General features: G+C 45.7%; 1 protein-coding gene across 1 annotated transcript in view; it reads left to right on the top strand.

The window, feature by feature from the left end:
- Positions 1-5,703: 5,703 nt before the first annotated feature.
- SMYD2 (SET and MYND domain containing 2) overlaps positions 5,704-16,769 on the top strand; it is a 35,931-nt gene continuing 24,865 nt past the window's right edge. Inside the window, exons 1-2 of the mRNA XM_083605397.1 lie at positions 5,704-6,105; positions 13,474-13,537. Coding sequence (XP_083461523.1) covers positions 5,924-6,105; positions 13,474-13,537 — 246 coding nt within the window. The 5' untranslated portion in view covers positions 5,704-5,923. The remainder of the gene's footprint in view (positions 6,106-13,473; positions 13,538-16,769) is intronic.

The raw sequence follows: 16,769 nt of genomic DNA, 5'->3' as shown, positions 1-16,769 counted from the left end.
CAGCAGTATGTGGTGCTAAGTAAAAGCTCTTTGGAGGTATTATGTACTAAGCTTGGATTCTAGAACAATAGGCAGGTAGGATCCTAGAATGTAACAACTGATTGGCTTGCAGGAGAAGACCAATCAGGCTCCAGGAGGAAGTTAATCAGCCTATTAGGCTGGTAGGATCGTAGAATGCAACAACTGATTGGCCTGCAGGAGAAGACCAATCAGGCTGCAGGAGGGAAGCAGAATCAGCCAATCAGACGGGACTCATTGTGTAAATAATGTATATAAAGGCCTGAGGTTTGGGGGGGAATTCAATCACTGTAATACAAGCTGCAATAAAGAGCATGAAATCACTACAGGACTCTGAGTAGATTTCAGAGTATCCCACCATTCCATGCCATATTCAGATCTATTATAAGGTAAGGTAAAGGTACCCCTGCCCGTACGGGCCAGTCTTGACAGACTCTAGGGTTGTGCGCCCATCTCACTTAAGAGGCCGGGGGCCAGCGCTGTCCGAAGACACTTCCGGGTCATGTGGCCAGCGGGACAAAGCTGCATCTGGCGAGCCAGCGCAGCACACGGAAACGCCATTTACCTTCCCGCCAGTAAGCGGTCCCTATTTATCTACTTGCACCTGGGGGTGCTTTCGAACTGCTAGGTTGGCAGGCGCTGGGACCGAGCAACAGGAGCGCACCCCGCCGCGGGGATTCGAACCGCCGACCTTTCGATCGGCAAGCCCTAGGCGCTGAGGCTTTTACCCACAGCACCACCCGCGTCCCTCAGATCTATTATAGGGTTCAACAAAAACAAAGAGGACCTTTCAGCCGCATGGTGTGTGGGGAAAAAATGTATTACATGAGGACAATAATAGCAAGTGGTGAGTTGTTTTTATTCTGTTAACTTGATGCCCGTGGCCACTCCACAACACAGCAGCTTCTGTCATGAAAATCCAAGAAAACTCAGATCATTAAGGATAACTAGCGAGTTTGCCACCCAATGGCAGAAATGCATCTAGAAAAGTGGCTGCAAAAGATGGGACACAGCTGAGTGAGCTGAATGCTTAGCCCAACTTCCATGTTTCCAGGTGGCTTGACCTCACCTCTCCCCCCCCCCAAGCATTGGTGCACTTAAATCCATTGCAAGTCATGTGCTTAAGGAAGCCTTAGTGCATAGGGTTGCATGGCAAGACTGCAGTCTTATGCATGCTTTAGGACTAAGTCCCATAGTGCCTGGATCTCAAACTGTGCTGTGCTTTCTGCCTTAGATAGAGCCTTCCAGCTTTCAAATATCACCTGGATTTCCATTTTCCCTTGCCACCAGCTCAAGTTCCTCCCAGACTCTATTTCTTCACCCTTATGCATCCAGTATTTATTCTTTCCTCAGATCCCTGCTTTCCAGTGCTCCACCCACTCTCTTTCTATATCTAGAATATTTTATTCATTTGCAGTAAAACAGCATTGCTCAGTTTCAACAACACCTGCAGTGTTACATCTTTCTATTTATCACATTTAACAAGAAAAATTGAGCAGTGACACTGTCAAATAACTGAACCACCTACTCCATTCCTTCAGTCACCCTGACTCTCGGCTAGGGCTGCTTCACACCCATCCAGCACATGCCTTTGGACTCTTTGCCACTTTGCTTCCTGGCCTTCTGTGATTTCCAGTCACTCAGCTTCTCAGTCTCTACTGATGTAGCTCCGCCCAGTCCTGGGTCCCTGTGGGCTGACCTATTGCATTCTTCCCAGAAGTTGGACCTTTGTTCTCTCACCCACAGCAGTTGGAATGTTTGGGAGTGGGAACCTTCCATAGCCTTCTTTCGACATGCTCCCTGCCGCATGCAGTGAATGTGCTAGGGGAGATCAGGATTCTGCCCACTAGCCATGCACCCTGGTGTTGGCATATCCACTGGTCACAGCCTGTGCATTTGGAGGTAGCACGGAAGGGGAGCTAGGCTTGCACATTTGTTCATAGAATTTTTCCATGCAAGCAGGGTGTCTCAGCTAAATGCTGCCAGAGGCTTCGCTGCCACCAGAACCCTTAGCACACTACATAGTTGACAGAACAGCGCGACAGCTGTGGCCTTGCCACGCACACCTTCTATAGGGATATGGCGTTAGAAGCAAAAGGTGACAAGTGTGACAATATTATTTTGAATTCCTGCTTCTGCTTGCATGCTTATATGCAGATGAGATGTAGATTTTGCTATTCTTACGAGACAGTTTTCATAGGTTGGTGTTCCGAGAAATCCTTGTGGGCAGCGAGCAAGGCAGGTTACACATATCACAAGCAAATAATATATTTAATTCTAATGAGCTATAAACGCAGCTAATTGTAGCAGATTGGAGCCCCTTTGTTCATCTCGTGTTTTTAGCAAGGTCACATTGCTTAGCCCTGCTTATCCACGGCATGGTCCCAATTTCAAATTTATGTCTCTGTCAATTAAAGTCACTGATAGTTTATCAAACTGATGGCCCGGACAATTTGACACGAGTAATATCATTAGCGGTGTTTAAGTTGGTTTAATAGCATTAATGGAAATAGTAAACATTAACAGAAAAGCAGAATGACCCAATATCTCCCTTCATGGACAAGGTGTTTTTGTTGTTCTACTGTTCTGCTAATGCAGCTTGACAAATCTAATTTGTTTTGGGGGGAAAGCCCTACAGACCCAGATGGCAGGGCAAGAGTGAGACCTCCACGTATTTCTCTACCCCCTAGAAATCATTGCAATCTAGGAAGTTGAATGCCTCATCCCTTGTAGTGATTGCCAGTCACAGGCTAGGCAAGTGTATCCCAGTACTCAGAAATCCCATTAAATTCAATGGGAACGAGTCAGTAGTGGTTCATGGAGCAGAGACAACCTCTCGACACTGGTGTCACTGCAGCTCCTCTGAACAGGGCTGGAGTGAGGTACAGTGGAAGTGGCCTTGGGGCAGTACCAGTGGGAGTGATAGAGTGGTTCTACCAACCCCAAGCTTGCTGTTGCCTGACCCCAACCCCTTCTAGGTAAGTTGCATTGAAGTCAGTGTTGGGGAAGGTGGCTCTGCCTCACCACACCAAGCGCAACTGGAGCCAGTCCTAGTTAAGCATGCCTTAAGACTGCAGTCTTGCCACCCAGCCCTATGCGCCTAAAGTACCTTAAGGCCACAAATTATAATGGATTCAAGTTGGCAAAGGATTGCACTGTTAAATTTCTCTGTCTGTAGGTGCTTTCAAGTCTGGTATGGGCCCACATGAAAGAGATGCGGGTGGTGCTGTGGTCTAAACCACAGAGCCTAGGGTTTGCCAATCAGAAGGTCGGCGGTTCGAATCCCCGCAATGGGGTGAGCTGCTGTTGCTCAGTCCCTGCTCCTGCCAACATAGCAGTTCGAAAGCACATCAAAGTGCAGGTAGATAAATAGGTACCGCTCCGGCAGGAAGGTAAACAGCGTTTCCATGCGCTGCTCTGATTCATCAGAAGCAGTTTAGTCATGCTGGCCACTGGCTCCTTCTGCCAGTAAAGTGAGATGAGCGTCGCAACCCCAGGGTCGTCTGTGACTGGACCTAATGGTCAGGGGTCCCTTTACCTTTACGGGCCCAAATATGGCCCTGATCCCTCACTTTCCCTTAAAATAAATTGCACCTAAAGTTTTAGCAGGACTGCATGCTGTAACAGTGAACTGCCAAAGTACTCTGCACATGGTGGGCCATGTTGTATTTTTCCCTTCATAGTGCACATTGCACCATGATTCAGGCAACCCGGGTTTGCCACATACACATCACAACCAGGGCCAAGAACAAGGGGGGAAAGCCTGTGGTTGCAGGTGGGATGTTTCCGTGAATTGGCCCATTGTGACACTTGAGAGACGCTGGAACAGTTTCCGTCTTCATTTACAGAGACTTGCTCTGACAAAGTTTGCGAACCTTCCTTCTGCATTAATGAAAGGAAGATGAGTCAATGATCTTGAGCTGTGCCCTTAGTGTGTCATACTTCAGCAGTACTTATTTAGCAAATCTTTCTTCTCATGCCTCCAGGCTACAGACTGCAGGTGTAGAATGCCCTCTGCTTACAGCCATGAAGGGTTTCTAACATGTTAAGATTTTTTTCTGTGATTCATGTTTCACATTTACCTCCTGGGAATTATATCATTAAAAAAAAAAACCTTCAGCTTGATTAAAATCTTAGGTTCTAAAAAGCATGTCCACATTGGAGTTTCAGAGCCTTAGCATATAATAAGAAATTGCAGATGCAATACTAGTAAAATGTATTGTGCTGAATGCGTTTTGGCTTGGGAAACCTTCAGATATTTGTTGGAATCAAACTCCCAGTGCACCCAATGGTCAGGGGTGATGGAAGTTGTAGTCTATGGACACTTGGCAGTAGCTAGAAATGATGAAATGAAATCTTTGATAAGCTCTTGTGTCTCAAGTCTCCTCTGCCTTGTGGGATCTCTTTGGAAAAAGAAAAAGCTAAGGAGTAAACCGTACAAACAAATCCAGAGTGGAGTCCCTAAGACAGTTAGATGATGCCTTGTACGCCTCCTTCCAGCAACTCCTGCAGCCAAGTTGGTGCCAAATATATTGCTCTGCTTATCTTTGGACCACATCAAGGAGGTCGAGGGGGGCGAGTCTTGTCATCTGGGCAGCCCAGGAGCTCCATACACACAATCCTGGCTGGCGCCCTGGGGAGGTCACTTCAGTGTTGCCAATGCAGCGGTTTGGCTTCACCCTTGGAGGTGCACTCCATTGTCTCTGGAGACAGATGGATGCAAACAACATTCCCCACTAGGGTGCACTTGTTTCTGGGTAAAACATGCTTAGGACTGGAATTTAAAGACCTTTCATTTTGTACCACATAGCTGTGGGGAGAGCTTTTTAGTTTTAGCCAGGGCTTTTTTTCCCCCAGCCGGGGAGCTCATCTCCAAAACTCTCAGGTGGGTGCCATTGCTAGTCTAAGAGAAGTACAGTGGTACCTCAGGTTAAGTACTTAATTCGTTCCGGAGGTCCGTTCTTAACCTGAAACTGTTCTTAACCTGAAGCACCACTTTAGCTAATGGGGCCTCCTGCTGCCGCCGTGCCGCCAGAGCACGATTTCTGTTCTCATCCTGAAGCAAAGTTCTTAACCCGAGGTACTACTTCTGGGTTAGCGGAGTCTGTAACCTGAAGCGTATGTAACCTGAAGCATATATAACCTCAGGTACCACTGTAGTTCATAGTGAGCTCCTCCGGCACTTCTTTTTCTAGAAAAACAGCACTGGTTTTAGCTTTTAGAATGGTTGTGTGCTAAAAGAATTCTTTCAACCCCAAAATGGAAACAAGAAGAAGTACCAAGGAAAGAAGAGTGGCAGATGAAGATGATGGACTTTTAACATCACTAGCAGGGTTGACGAAAGACTTGTAATGGTAAACTTTCTACCTTTCTATATTTATTTAAATTTTGAGTCATTTTGTAAGGAGTGTAATTAGAATTGGAAAACGTGCCAAATGCAATGATATAAAGGTTAACCTTGATATGAGGCAACTTAAAAAAAAGAGAGACGACTTCTTAACCCCTCAAAGTCAAACGAAAGACCGTGAGAAGGGGGGGGGGGTAGCAGAAGGGATTCGGCTTCCCGTCCAACCGAAAGCCTCCATCTCCAGGGCCCGCCACCCCTCACCTCCGGGGCGCGTACCCGGGGTGCCGCGCGGGCAGCCGGGCCCGCGTTGCCTCTAGGACCCAGCGGGCTCCCGGCGCGCTTTTCCCAGGGAGCCGGCCGCGGCCGCCACTGCTGCTGCTGCTCCGGCTGCCCATGCCCATGTATGTGCTGCGAGCTCTGGCTGGCCGGGGCCGGGCGCTGCGGGTGGCTGCTGCTGCTGCTGCTGCGCGCCATTAATAGCCACGGCACAGGCCGCCGCCACGACGGGGCTTGTGCCAAGAAGGAGGCGGCGGCGGCAGCGCCTGGCAGAGAGGAGCCATGAGCTCGGCGAGGAGTTCCGAGTCTCCGGCGCTGGAGCGTTTCCAGAGCCCGGGCAAAGGCCGGGGGCTGCGGGCGCTTCGCCGCTTCGCCGTCGGGGAGCTGCTCTTCTCGTGCCCGGCCTACACGTGCGTGCTGACCGTCAACGAGAGGGGCAACCACTGCGAGTGCTGCTTCGCCAGGTACCGCCCGGCCGGCCGGCCGGCCTGCCTATACTGCCTGCCTGCCTGCCCGGCCGCTGCCCTTCGGCGCTCGCCCGTCCCCTGCCGGCGGAAGGGAGGAGGCCGAGCGGGAGGCACGAGAAGCGAGGGGGCAGGCGCTCGCCTTGGCGGCGCCCGCGAATTCCCCGCGGGTCCTAGCACCGGCGGCCCAGGGCGCGCTTCTCTGCGGAAGGGAAGGCCCTTCCCGGGCGGCTGCTGGAGGAGGCCGGGCGCGCGCGGGAGGAAGAGGGGCCGGGACTCCTCCGGCTGGCCTGCCTGCCTGCCAGCTGCCTGGGCCCTCTCTCACATCCAACAGCCTCCTGCCTCAGCCCCACATGGGGCGCCCTCTCCCGCACCCCGAGACGTCATTCTGACTGCTGCGTGGCTTTGACGGTAGCCTGAGAGGCAGCAAACCCACAGGTGGAGAGGAGGATCTCTTCTTCCTGTCTCGGAAGCCCGCTGCACCTGTTGGATTTCTGGCTGCCCTTCAGCTGTCTCCCAGGGGACTCGAAAGTGGGATGGGTGGGGGGGGATTAGAGGAGGCTTTACACGCGACCAGGGGGTGTCGATGCTCAATAGCTGGATCCAGGGCTGAAAATGGCAAAGCTGTGATTCAAAGGAAGCCATGCTTATCCTCAACTGTCCTTCAGAAAGAGCATGCATCCTTCTTTCTTTGTAGTTTGAGCCGTCAGCTAAAATTCGCAACATCTCTGGACAGTAAAGGAGTAGAGAAAGGATCGGGCAGTAGAGCATTTAATCTGGTAAAGTTAGTTGAATTAAGATCTTTCCACGCAGTTAGCCTGAGCTTAGTTAGATTTAGGTAGGCCTAACTAAACCCACTGAAATAAAGCAGTTTAGGGACATCTTGCTCTGCGTATGTTCAGGCAGTTGGTTGCCTCTTAAAATCAATTATGTTCCTTCTTGGCACTGTTAATCTGACATAAAAGGATGTGGTCTCCTCCAGTGTGATTTATAATTGGCATGGAATATTGTGCAAGTTATCTCTTCCTTGTTAAGAAAAGCAAAACTGAGGCTGAGTTCGGATGGCCCATGAAGGCTTGAGATCTGTACATGCTATACCTTTAAAGCACATTCGAAACACATTTCTTTCCTCAAAGAGTTCTGGGCACTGTAGTTCATTGGATGTTGCTGGGAATTGTAACTCTGTGAGGGGCAAACTACAATGCCCAGAATTCTTTGAGAGAAAGAATGCATTTCAAATGTGTTTTAAAAGATATAATGTGTACACAGCCATGGTTGTTTAGCTAAGCCATGGTTTGTGTTACCTCTGAACCCAAGGTGCTGTTTGCGACTGACATACCAGGATCTGAAACTACAATTTGGAAGCTTGTTTGCAGATGAGCTTGTGCTAACTTTGGTTTGCGATTATGACTGAATTCATGGAAAAGTAGCAAACCATAGTTAGGGCCATTGGTCCACTTTATGAAATGGCAGTTGCATCATGGGAATGAAGTTTTCTTTTCCTTGAGAGGGTATCGCACCGTGGGTATAGGAGTAAACGTGGAGCTTTTGTAGCTGAGCGAGGAAGGAAAAAGACAGCGAAGAAACACCTCTAAACATGATTTGTCTGCTATATGTCTCAAAAGATCAAACCATGTTTTGGGTTCTTATCTATAGCTAGCACAAGCCATGGTTTCACATTACATCTGAATCCAGCCTGAGCCTGGCACAGCGGGCTCTAGAGGTGGCTGATGTATAGAAAGAATAGGCAGTAATCTTGGCAGGCAGAAATACCGCAGTCATCACATGCAAGCTTACAGCTGTCATGGAATCATGTTGGAGTTTCAAGACCTACAGTTTCAAACAGGTGTATCTCTAAGAGAGATTGCTTGCGGAGGCCTCAATGTATTTCATCAGAGTCCTTTGGGTTCTGATATGCTGTAGAGTCTCCTGCAAGCATACTGTGGCACTGTAACTCTTCAAGATTGTTTTACCCCAGGCACTTTATATTACAGTCGTCGTAATAATAAGAATCCACAAACACCCATGTATGCATTGCAGCAGGCGGACTAGAAGACCTTCGAGGTCCCTTCCAACTCTGCAATTCTGTGAGTCTATGGTTCAATGTCCTGAGGATCCCTAATCATTTAGTGTTAAAGGTAATATCAGAGTTGTGTTATAATGTCCACTTTATAGAGGTCAGAATTAGGAACATCATATTTTGTTTTAGAGAGTCTGTTACTCAGGTCTTCTGATGGGTCGTGTGGCTGTGTAAGCTCAAATGGAATACAATTTAGAGTGCTCAGGCACTCTAAATCTGGCACCAAGAAAACAGATTCTGCCATCTGTATAAATTATTCAAAAAAGAGAGAGAAGAAAGCACAATTCTGCCCTTTTTCATAGAACTGTAGAGTTGGAAGGGCCATCTAGTTCAACCCCCTGCAATGCAGAACTCGAACCTAAGACTAAGAGTCTCATGCTCTACCAACTGAGCTATCCTAAATTCACTCTTTTTTTGTTTTGTTACTTTGCATAAATCATTCTGGTTTTGCCAATCATGGGGGTGGATGAAGACACGTGCCAGCTCCAATTCAGCCACATCTCTTGCTTCTCAGATTTCATCCAGGGATTGCTCACATGCTTTCAAGAGCAACCGTGTCATCATAAGAGCTGCAAACTTGATTCATTTCATATACCAACTTCATGCCCTCCACCCAAATCATCGAATCATAGAGTTGGAAGGGACCCTGAGGAACATGTAGCCCAACCTCCTGCAATGCAGGAATATGGAGCAATTCAGGAGTTTGTAGCTGTCCCATACCTATTTATCTATCGGGGAAAATCTTTAGCTTTCCTTCCAAACTGTGCTTAAGAGCTCCCTGAATGAGGGTCTGTTAATCCAGTCTCTTACAGCATTAACATGCTCCTAGGTGGAATTCCCTGTGCCTATGGTTTTGCTAGCATTGACAAAGGCTATGCTAATTGGATGCAATGTTTGTAATATTTGCCATGGAATGGTATCGTGGCTGTTGTCATAAAATGGTAGATTGATATTTATGTTCTGCTTTGTATTCTTAACTTCTGGATTTCGGGAGTGAAGTGAAACTGATTTGACCCTTTCTTTCTGCCTGTCAAAAGTTTGATAACTTTAACTAGTACATTTTCTTTCTATTGGATATCACATATCTTTTCCATCTAGAGTAGCGGTTAAATGGTAACAAAATATATGACTTAAACAAATGTTGCTCCCAATAAACATGCATCCTCTGGAGGAGTTAACTGTATCAAAAGATAAATTAACACACAGTATCCTCAAAAGTATTTTGTTATGCTATTGTCATGGGCCACATAATGTGATATTTTATTATACAGTATCTTATTTATAAAATACTTGAAATGGCTGGGTGCTGTACCAAAATAACACCAGTCCTGCCCTCAATATGAGAGTTTTGCAGACACACTATAAATAGAAAAAGAACTGCAGAGGAAATAAAATAATAAAATATTCATATACTGTATAAACTTGTTATTTTAACCCCTAAACGCTTTAGGTAAAGGTAAAGGGACCCCTGACCATTAGGTCCAGTTGTGACCGACTCTGGGGTTGCGGCGCTCATCTCGCTTTACTGGCCAAGGGAGCCGGCGTAGAGCTTCTGGGTCATGTGGCCAGCATGACTAAGCTGCTTCTGGCAAACCAGAGCAGCGCACAGAAATGCCGTTTACCTTCCCGCCAGAGCGGTACCTATTTATCTACTTGCACTTTGACGTGCTAACCTAAACACTTTAGGAGCATTATTATTACATACTTTATCTGTATATGGAATAGTTCATGGTTCTTTCATATTACTAATGGAGGCAACGTTGCATATAATATCAAAATATTGGCGTGAGCCTCAGGCTCATGTACTCGCCCCTTCCCCTCTCTTCCCCCAGTGCAACCATGAGGAGGAGATTGGAAACTTCACCTTCTGTTTTAGATTAATTGTCCAAACTCCTAACTGTGGCTGGCAGAAATCTTAACTATGGCTGGTAGGCTGGGGAACTAGTTTAGTAGACTATGGCTTGAAGTTGTCTTTCCACTAACCGTCATTAAGTTGAACCAGTGTTTGTGTCGATACTGATGGCATTACAAACCATGGTTAGCCTAAATTAGAAGTGAAAGTGCCTGATCTTCCTGCAGCTGCAGTGGAGGTGGAGGCGCAGTTTGTTGACCCAAGACTCACTATGCCCCACTTATGTCCAAAAGGCTCTCCAGGCTATTTACTTCTTCATCAAAGATGAGATGCATTTAGTACATCAAAAACTATTCCTTTGCTGCTGGGGTGGGGCATGGACTAGATCCCTTAAGATCCCTTATTATTCTTTGTTGGATTGTAGCCAAATAAGGTTTACTCAGAGTAGAGGCATGTTAATGAACCTAAGTTACTCATGTCCATTGTTTTCACTGGGTCTTCTCTGACTAGGACTAGTGTTGGCTGCATTTCCTTGCTATAAATAATGTACAAATTGCAAGGTATTTGCTGTAGAATTATCAGTTTGACTCATTAAGTCTATAAGAACATATATGCTTTATTTAACTGCCAATTTTCAATGTAAGAGGTGGGGGGTTGGGCCTTAGAGCTCTTGACAAAAAGAACATCATGAGCTTTTCTCTCATGCTGTAATTATTTGATGGTTTTAATAATAATGTAACATAAAAGGTAAAGGTAAAGGGACCCTTGACCATTAGGTCCAGTCGTGGACGACTCTGGGGTTGCGGCGCTCATCTCACTTTACTGGCCAAGGGAGCCAGCATACAGTTTCTGGGTCATGTGACCAGCATGACTAAGCCGCTTCTGGCGAACCAGAGCAGCACATGGAAACACTGTTTACCTTCCCGCCAGAGCGGTACCTATTTATCTACTTGCACCTCGTGCTTTCGAACTTCTAGGTTGGCAGGAGCAGGGACTGAACAACAGGAGCTCACCCCGTCGTGGGGATTCGAACTGCCGGCCTTCTGATCAGCAAGCCCTAGGCTCTGTGGTTTAACCCATAGCGCCACCCGCATCCCTTATAATAATTTCACACACCTCTCCCCCAAAAAACCAAGTAATATTGTTAGAAGGTTCCCCAAGAGGCAAGAGGTTCCAGGGCACAGTGCTTACCTGGGTTTGTCTTTCTTTGGAGAAGAGAACACTGGGGACTTCTGATGGTTTTCTAACATCTTCTAATAATTCGAAGATCTAATAATTCTATTACCAGCATAAGGAAGTAGTAGAGCATAGTTAGCTAGTAGAGCATAGGCAGTAATATCCCTGAACATCAATTGCTGGCAATCCCAAATGGGGAGAGTACTCTTCCTCCAAGGAGTTTTATAGGCATCTGGTTGGCCACCGCTAGAACAGGATGCTTGACTAGATTAGATGGGCCTGATCTAACAGGCTCTTCTTGTGTTTACAAAATGGCACACTCTCACCAGGCATGAAAACTATCGTGTCTCATTGGATCCACTGTGTACCCCAATATTCTTTTCAGTCTTTAGCTAACTCTGCCTCCGTATCTCTTTCTGCCTCCAAACTGCTCTTTATTCATATGCACCTGACCTGCTCTCCTTGGCTGTTTGCCCCAAGCCTTCTTTTCTTTTTTCTTTTTTTATTCCATTGTAATTATGATCCCCAGAACAACAGAATTGTTACACGCTTCCCCAAGATGCTTTTCAGCCTTTAGTCTTCATTTTCTTTATTTGTTAACAAGATATAAAAATGCCTCTAGGCAATGTACAGAAAAACACACACCTTAAAATCACCAGTAAAACCAGATGTTAAAAACAAGTTGGCTTAAAAAATTGCAAAAATTGAATCGTCGGTTTTAAAATTTACATTATATTAAAATACATGTCATGGGTAGGCTTGCTAAAAGAGAAAGTATGATCAAGGTACCCGTCAAACCTTGATGGCTTTGTCATTCACAACTTTGCACCAGGACTATTAAGAAATGTTATTAATACAGTCATACCTTGGAAGTCAAATGGAATCCATTCTGGAAGTCTGTTAGACTTCCAAAACGTTTAAAAATCAAAGCACGGTTTCTGATTGGCTGCAGGAAGCTCCTGCAGCCAATCAGTAGCCACTGAAGCCCCGTCGGACCTTCAGCTTCCAAAAAGAGTTTGCAAACCAGAACAGTCACTTTCATGGTTGCAATGTTCAGGAGCCAAAATGTTCAGGAACTAAGGTGTTCGAAAACCAAGGTACAACTGTACCCTACTGTGAAATCCCAGACTGTGCTCAGACACTGCTTTCAAGGCAAACTCATAGCGATAGTCCAACCCGCAGTAGCCTAACAGCTGTCTTGCTACAATATCTTAAGTTTAAGTTGAGATGCTTGTGGAGCACTGTTTTGTAAATATATCTGGGAGGTTGCTTGGCTGTGACCATAGGGAGATCCCTATGACGGCACTCAGGTGTAATGTGTTGCATTGCAGTATATAGCACAGTAGGTTTGCTGCAATGCAGCGTGCTCTGGAACTAAGCTCGAGAACTTCCTCTTGCAGCCACTGTGAAGAGGTGTCCCAAAGGGAGATGACGTTTATATATAAAAAAACAGCTTCACAGTTTATCCATTGTATAGAAAACTGTGCTCAGAAAGAGGGCCGCTAATTTAGTGCCTTGGTTGCAGAAAACTCAGCATGTTAAATAACTTTCTCTAGCAATTACGGCTTCAGGGACTGGGGTTGTTACAATTGTTTTCTTTTATGTAAGCACGCCCCAGTGTTAAATAGACACAAAAAAGGGAGCCTTTGAGCTTCTCCGCAAATTAGCAGATTAAACAAAGTATATTACTTTTATTTGCCAAGAAGCAAATTATATCATCGTGCCTGTTAGATTCAGTCATTTGCAGTGTGCACAATGCAATTAAAGTGATAACTGTGAGCTCCAGGGATAGCTCTTTCTTTTTATATGATAGCTTGACAAACTCATGCTCGAAGAGGAGAGGAAAAGGCTGGTGCACAGAACCACTTTTTCATGTTTAGAAGTGAATATAATTGAATCCTCCCCCCTGGTTTACAGGATAATTCCTCTCTCCAGCCCACCCCCCAGTTTAAGAACAGTTAAAAGACGCCATCTGAGATCTTGCATGATAGCTCAGTTGGTAGAGCATGAGACTCTTAGCCTCAGGGTCATGGGTTCGAATACCATGTTGAGCAAAAGATTCCTGCATTGCAGGGGGTTGGACTAGATGACCCTTGTGGTCCCTTTCAACTCTACAATTCTATGATTCAGTGACCATATGGGTCCCATGCCTATTGACCAGGTCAGCTTCTGTATGCTGGAATGCTAATGGCCATAGTATTTTTATTAAATGATTGTCACCGGAGAGGCATGACAATTGTGTGCGTTGTCTCTTTTTAAGGAAAGAAGGCTTGTCCAGGTGTGGAAGATGCAAGCAGGCTTTTTACTGCAACGTAGAATGCCAGGTGAGTGTCACAGGAACCATGATGGGCAAAAAAGGGCATTGCTTCTATTTTATTCCAAATGTTTTCATACCTTCCTTCTATCTAAAAAAAAATGTCCAGGGCAGTTTACAATAGGTACCGTATTTTTCGCTCTATAAGACGCACCAGACCACAAGACGCACCTAGTTTTTGGAGGAGGAAAACAAGAAAAAAAATATTCTGAATCTCAGAAGCCAGAACAGCAAGAGGGATCGCTGTGCAGTGAAAGCAGCAATCCCTCTTTCTGTTCTGGCTTCTGGGATAGCTGCACAGCCTGCATTCGCTCCATAAGACGCACACACATTTCCCCTTACTTTTTAGGAGGGAAAAAGTGAGTCTTATAGAGCAAAAAATACGGTAAATAGCAAGGATTTATGGATTCAAATGGGTTCTTAGCTGAGAGAGGAAAGGAGTTTGCTGCCGAGGGTCGCTGCCACTGTGGAATCATAGCCGTGGCCTGAATAATTCTAGGAATTTTGAAATTGCCATAATGAGTCACAGAGGATCATCTGTGCTGGGTCATAGTATCGCTGAACCATTAGATTAGTAGACTGCTACATGGTCCTAATTGCTTCAGAAGCTTCTGCCTGCTTTAAACATACCAGATGGCTTAACGTTATTTCACTAAGCTGGTGAAGAAGCTTGTGCCTAGCTGAGCAATCAGAAATAAAGGCTGGATTTAGCTTTTGCGGGGAAGGGAAAGAATCTGTTTACAAATGTACAGTCACCGCTGCTGCTGTTGCTGCTAATAATAATAGTGTGCTTAGAAACCAACTGTGCTTTCACTTGGTTAGTCATATGCATTCATTACAGGGGCAAAGGAAGCTGCAAGTAGACCCATTTAGAGTAATTAACAGTTAGTGGGGGTAAAACTTTAATGCACAAAAGCAAAGGCCTCTAACCTTATTAAGTGTTTCTTTCCCTTGCTGCTCTGGCACTTACCCACCTGGGATCATTAATAAAAACCCCAGGGTTGCATTTGTCATTTCTGAAGTGTGTTTGGTGTTTCTAGTCCTCTGAGCTAATTCAGGGGCGAGGACCTTTTTTTCCAGATCGAGAGATATACTTTCTATGGAAACATCTGGTGGGTAGGGAGGGCATGCTAGCAGCGGGCAGGGCAAGAGGCAAAAGAGGTCCAAACAATGGATGTAAATGCTACTTTTGCACAGTAAACTTCTTTGTCTACATGCTCTCACACACCTCTACTCTCCATCTAGGCAAGCAAGAGGCATTATCTCAGAACAAGGACACATTCAAACCCAGCGAAAACACTTCATTTTACTTTTTCTTTGTACGGTAGTCTAGGTTCTGTACACACCCCTCTCTATCCTTCATCCAGACAAGAAAGAGTGATTCTCAAGCATTCAAGGACACATTCCAGGCGAAAACACTCCAGGAGGCTGTGAGGCAAGGCTGGCGGGGGGCGTGGCCTGGGGTAGAGGGCATGGCTCAGGAGGGCGGAGTCCCAGGAGCCAGATAAAGATTCCTGCGGGGCCACATTGGAGCTAATCCACACAGCCATTTTTGAGGTTAGAAACATCACCGGGATGTAAATTGGTTGTTGGAAGGTGTCGCTATATGAAAAGGTTGCACAGGTTACTTGATAGTGCTCTATCTACCTCAGAAAGGGTTGTCATGTGAACAGTTAGTCATATTTTATTTTTGCCAACTCCCCCCCCCCCCCATATTATGGCACCAAATTGAATATTTATGACTAATACAGCATTTTCATTCTGTCTTTTTGGTGCAAAAATGGCAGGTGGCGTCGTCTTTAAAATTACCCATTTGAAACAAAACAAAGAGCTGAAATCATATTCTGTGTTCAGAATATATCACCCTCCCCCCTTTTTTTCTGCTGCTGTTTTCTCCACTGTATAGACATTGGCCTTGACATACATATTTGCCCCTTTGCTTTCAATGCAGGAATATGCATTTTGACTGATTTCACCAGCCTCTTCATGGATCAGGTGGGAACTGAAGCCATATTTCCAAGTCCTGCCACTATGGTCAGAATCAGCTAGTTTTAGCTAAGCAGGCATGCTCCTCTCTCCTTAATTGTGTGTGTGTGTGTGTGTGTGTCCTGAATGTGCTGCCCATCATTTTCACTAGCTGATCCAAATAATTATTCCTTTTAAGAGAATTGGAGGAGAATGGGAGAGAGGAAGCTGATACTCAGGAGTGGAGAAAAAAACCTCATATCCACTGGCCAAATGTGGCCCTCCAAGTCATTCCTCCTGGCCCTCAGGACTTGCCCTAGCTAGGAAATGTGTGGCTATCCCCAATGCTGTGAACTCCCATCAGCTCCAGCCAACACGGCCCAGTAGTCAGAGATGATGGGATTTGGAGTTCTGGGCCATACATTCCCAAAGCCCGAATTACAGACTGTCCTACGTTCCTGCGCTTGCCTGCTCAAGGTGAGTGCTTCTCTCGGTGCCTGCAAGGCAGTTGTAACAAAGCAGCCTTCCAAGAATGAAGGGTTCTTCTATCAGGGCCTCTGGACATTAAAAAGTTGCAGGAGAGTTGAGATTTATATTCAGGTCTTAAGATGTGCAATTATATAATGATTTCATAAAGCCCTTCCTTCGGGTCATCATGTGCGATGTAATGCTTTATTCAATAGGACTTCAAGAGACTTGATCTTTATATTTTGAACATACCAGTATTGATCGTGCCTTTTTCATCACACTGTATGAAATGCTTACGGGTTGTTTTTTTTGCTCCTCACTTGGTAGAATGCTTCTCTTCAGCATTTGGGGGCTTCTTCCAAAGTACTGTAAGAACATTGCCAACACCGAATTCTTTTTCAAAGTTACCTTCAAGCATTGTGTTCCTTAGAACCTAGTCTCTGCTGACTGTACGTGCTGCACAGACAATCTGTATCACATTTTCATCTTTATCTTCTTCAAAGACTTTGGGTGGTGGTTTTTTTTTTTAGTGGCTCAGCAATTCTGTTTTGCAGCCGAGAAGGGCATTGGGGCCTTGATATTGAACTTGTAGGACTCTGTTGTATAGCAAATGTTTCCCTTTCGTACCTCCATGAAAATGCATGCTCTTTGCTTTGGTTTTCTTCACATTACACAGTCAACCCTTACATTTTTTCTAAACTAAAACATCCCAAATGCTGCAACTTTTCCCATCCCCTTGATCATATTTGTTGAGCTTTCTTTTCTTTCATTTGCATTGTGGTGGTCTTGATAGGAGAACTAGCTTGATA

The sequence above is a fragment of the Podarcis filfolensis genome (assembly GCF_964270895.1).
Source record: "Podarcis filfolensis genome assembly, chromosome: 3".
Classification (NCBI taxonomy): Eukaryota; Metazoa; Chordata; class Lepidosauria; order Squamata; family Lacertidae; genus Podarcis; species Podarcis filfolensis.
The sequence above is the reverse complement of the archived record's forward strand: the minus strand, read 5'-3'. Positions and strand labels throughout refer to the sequence as shown.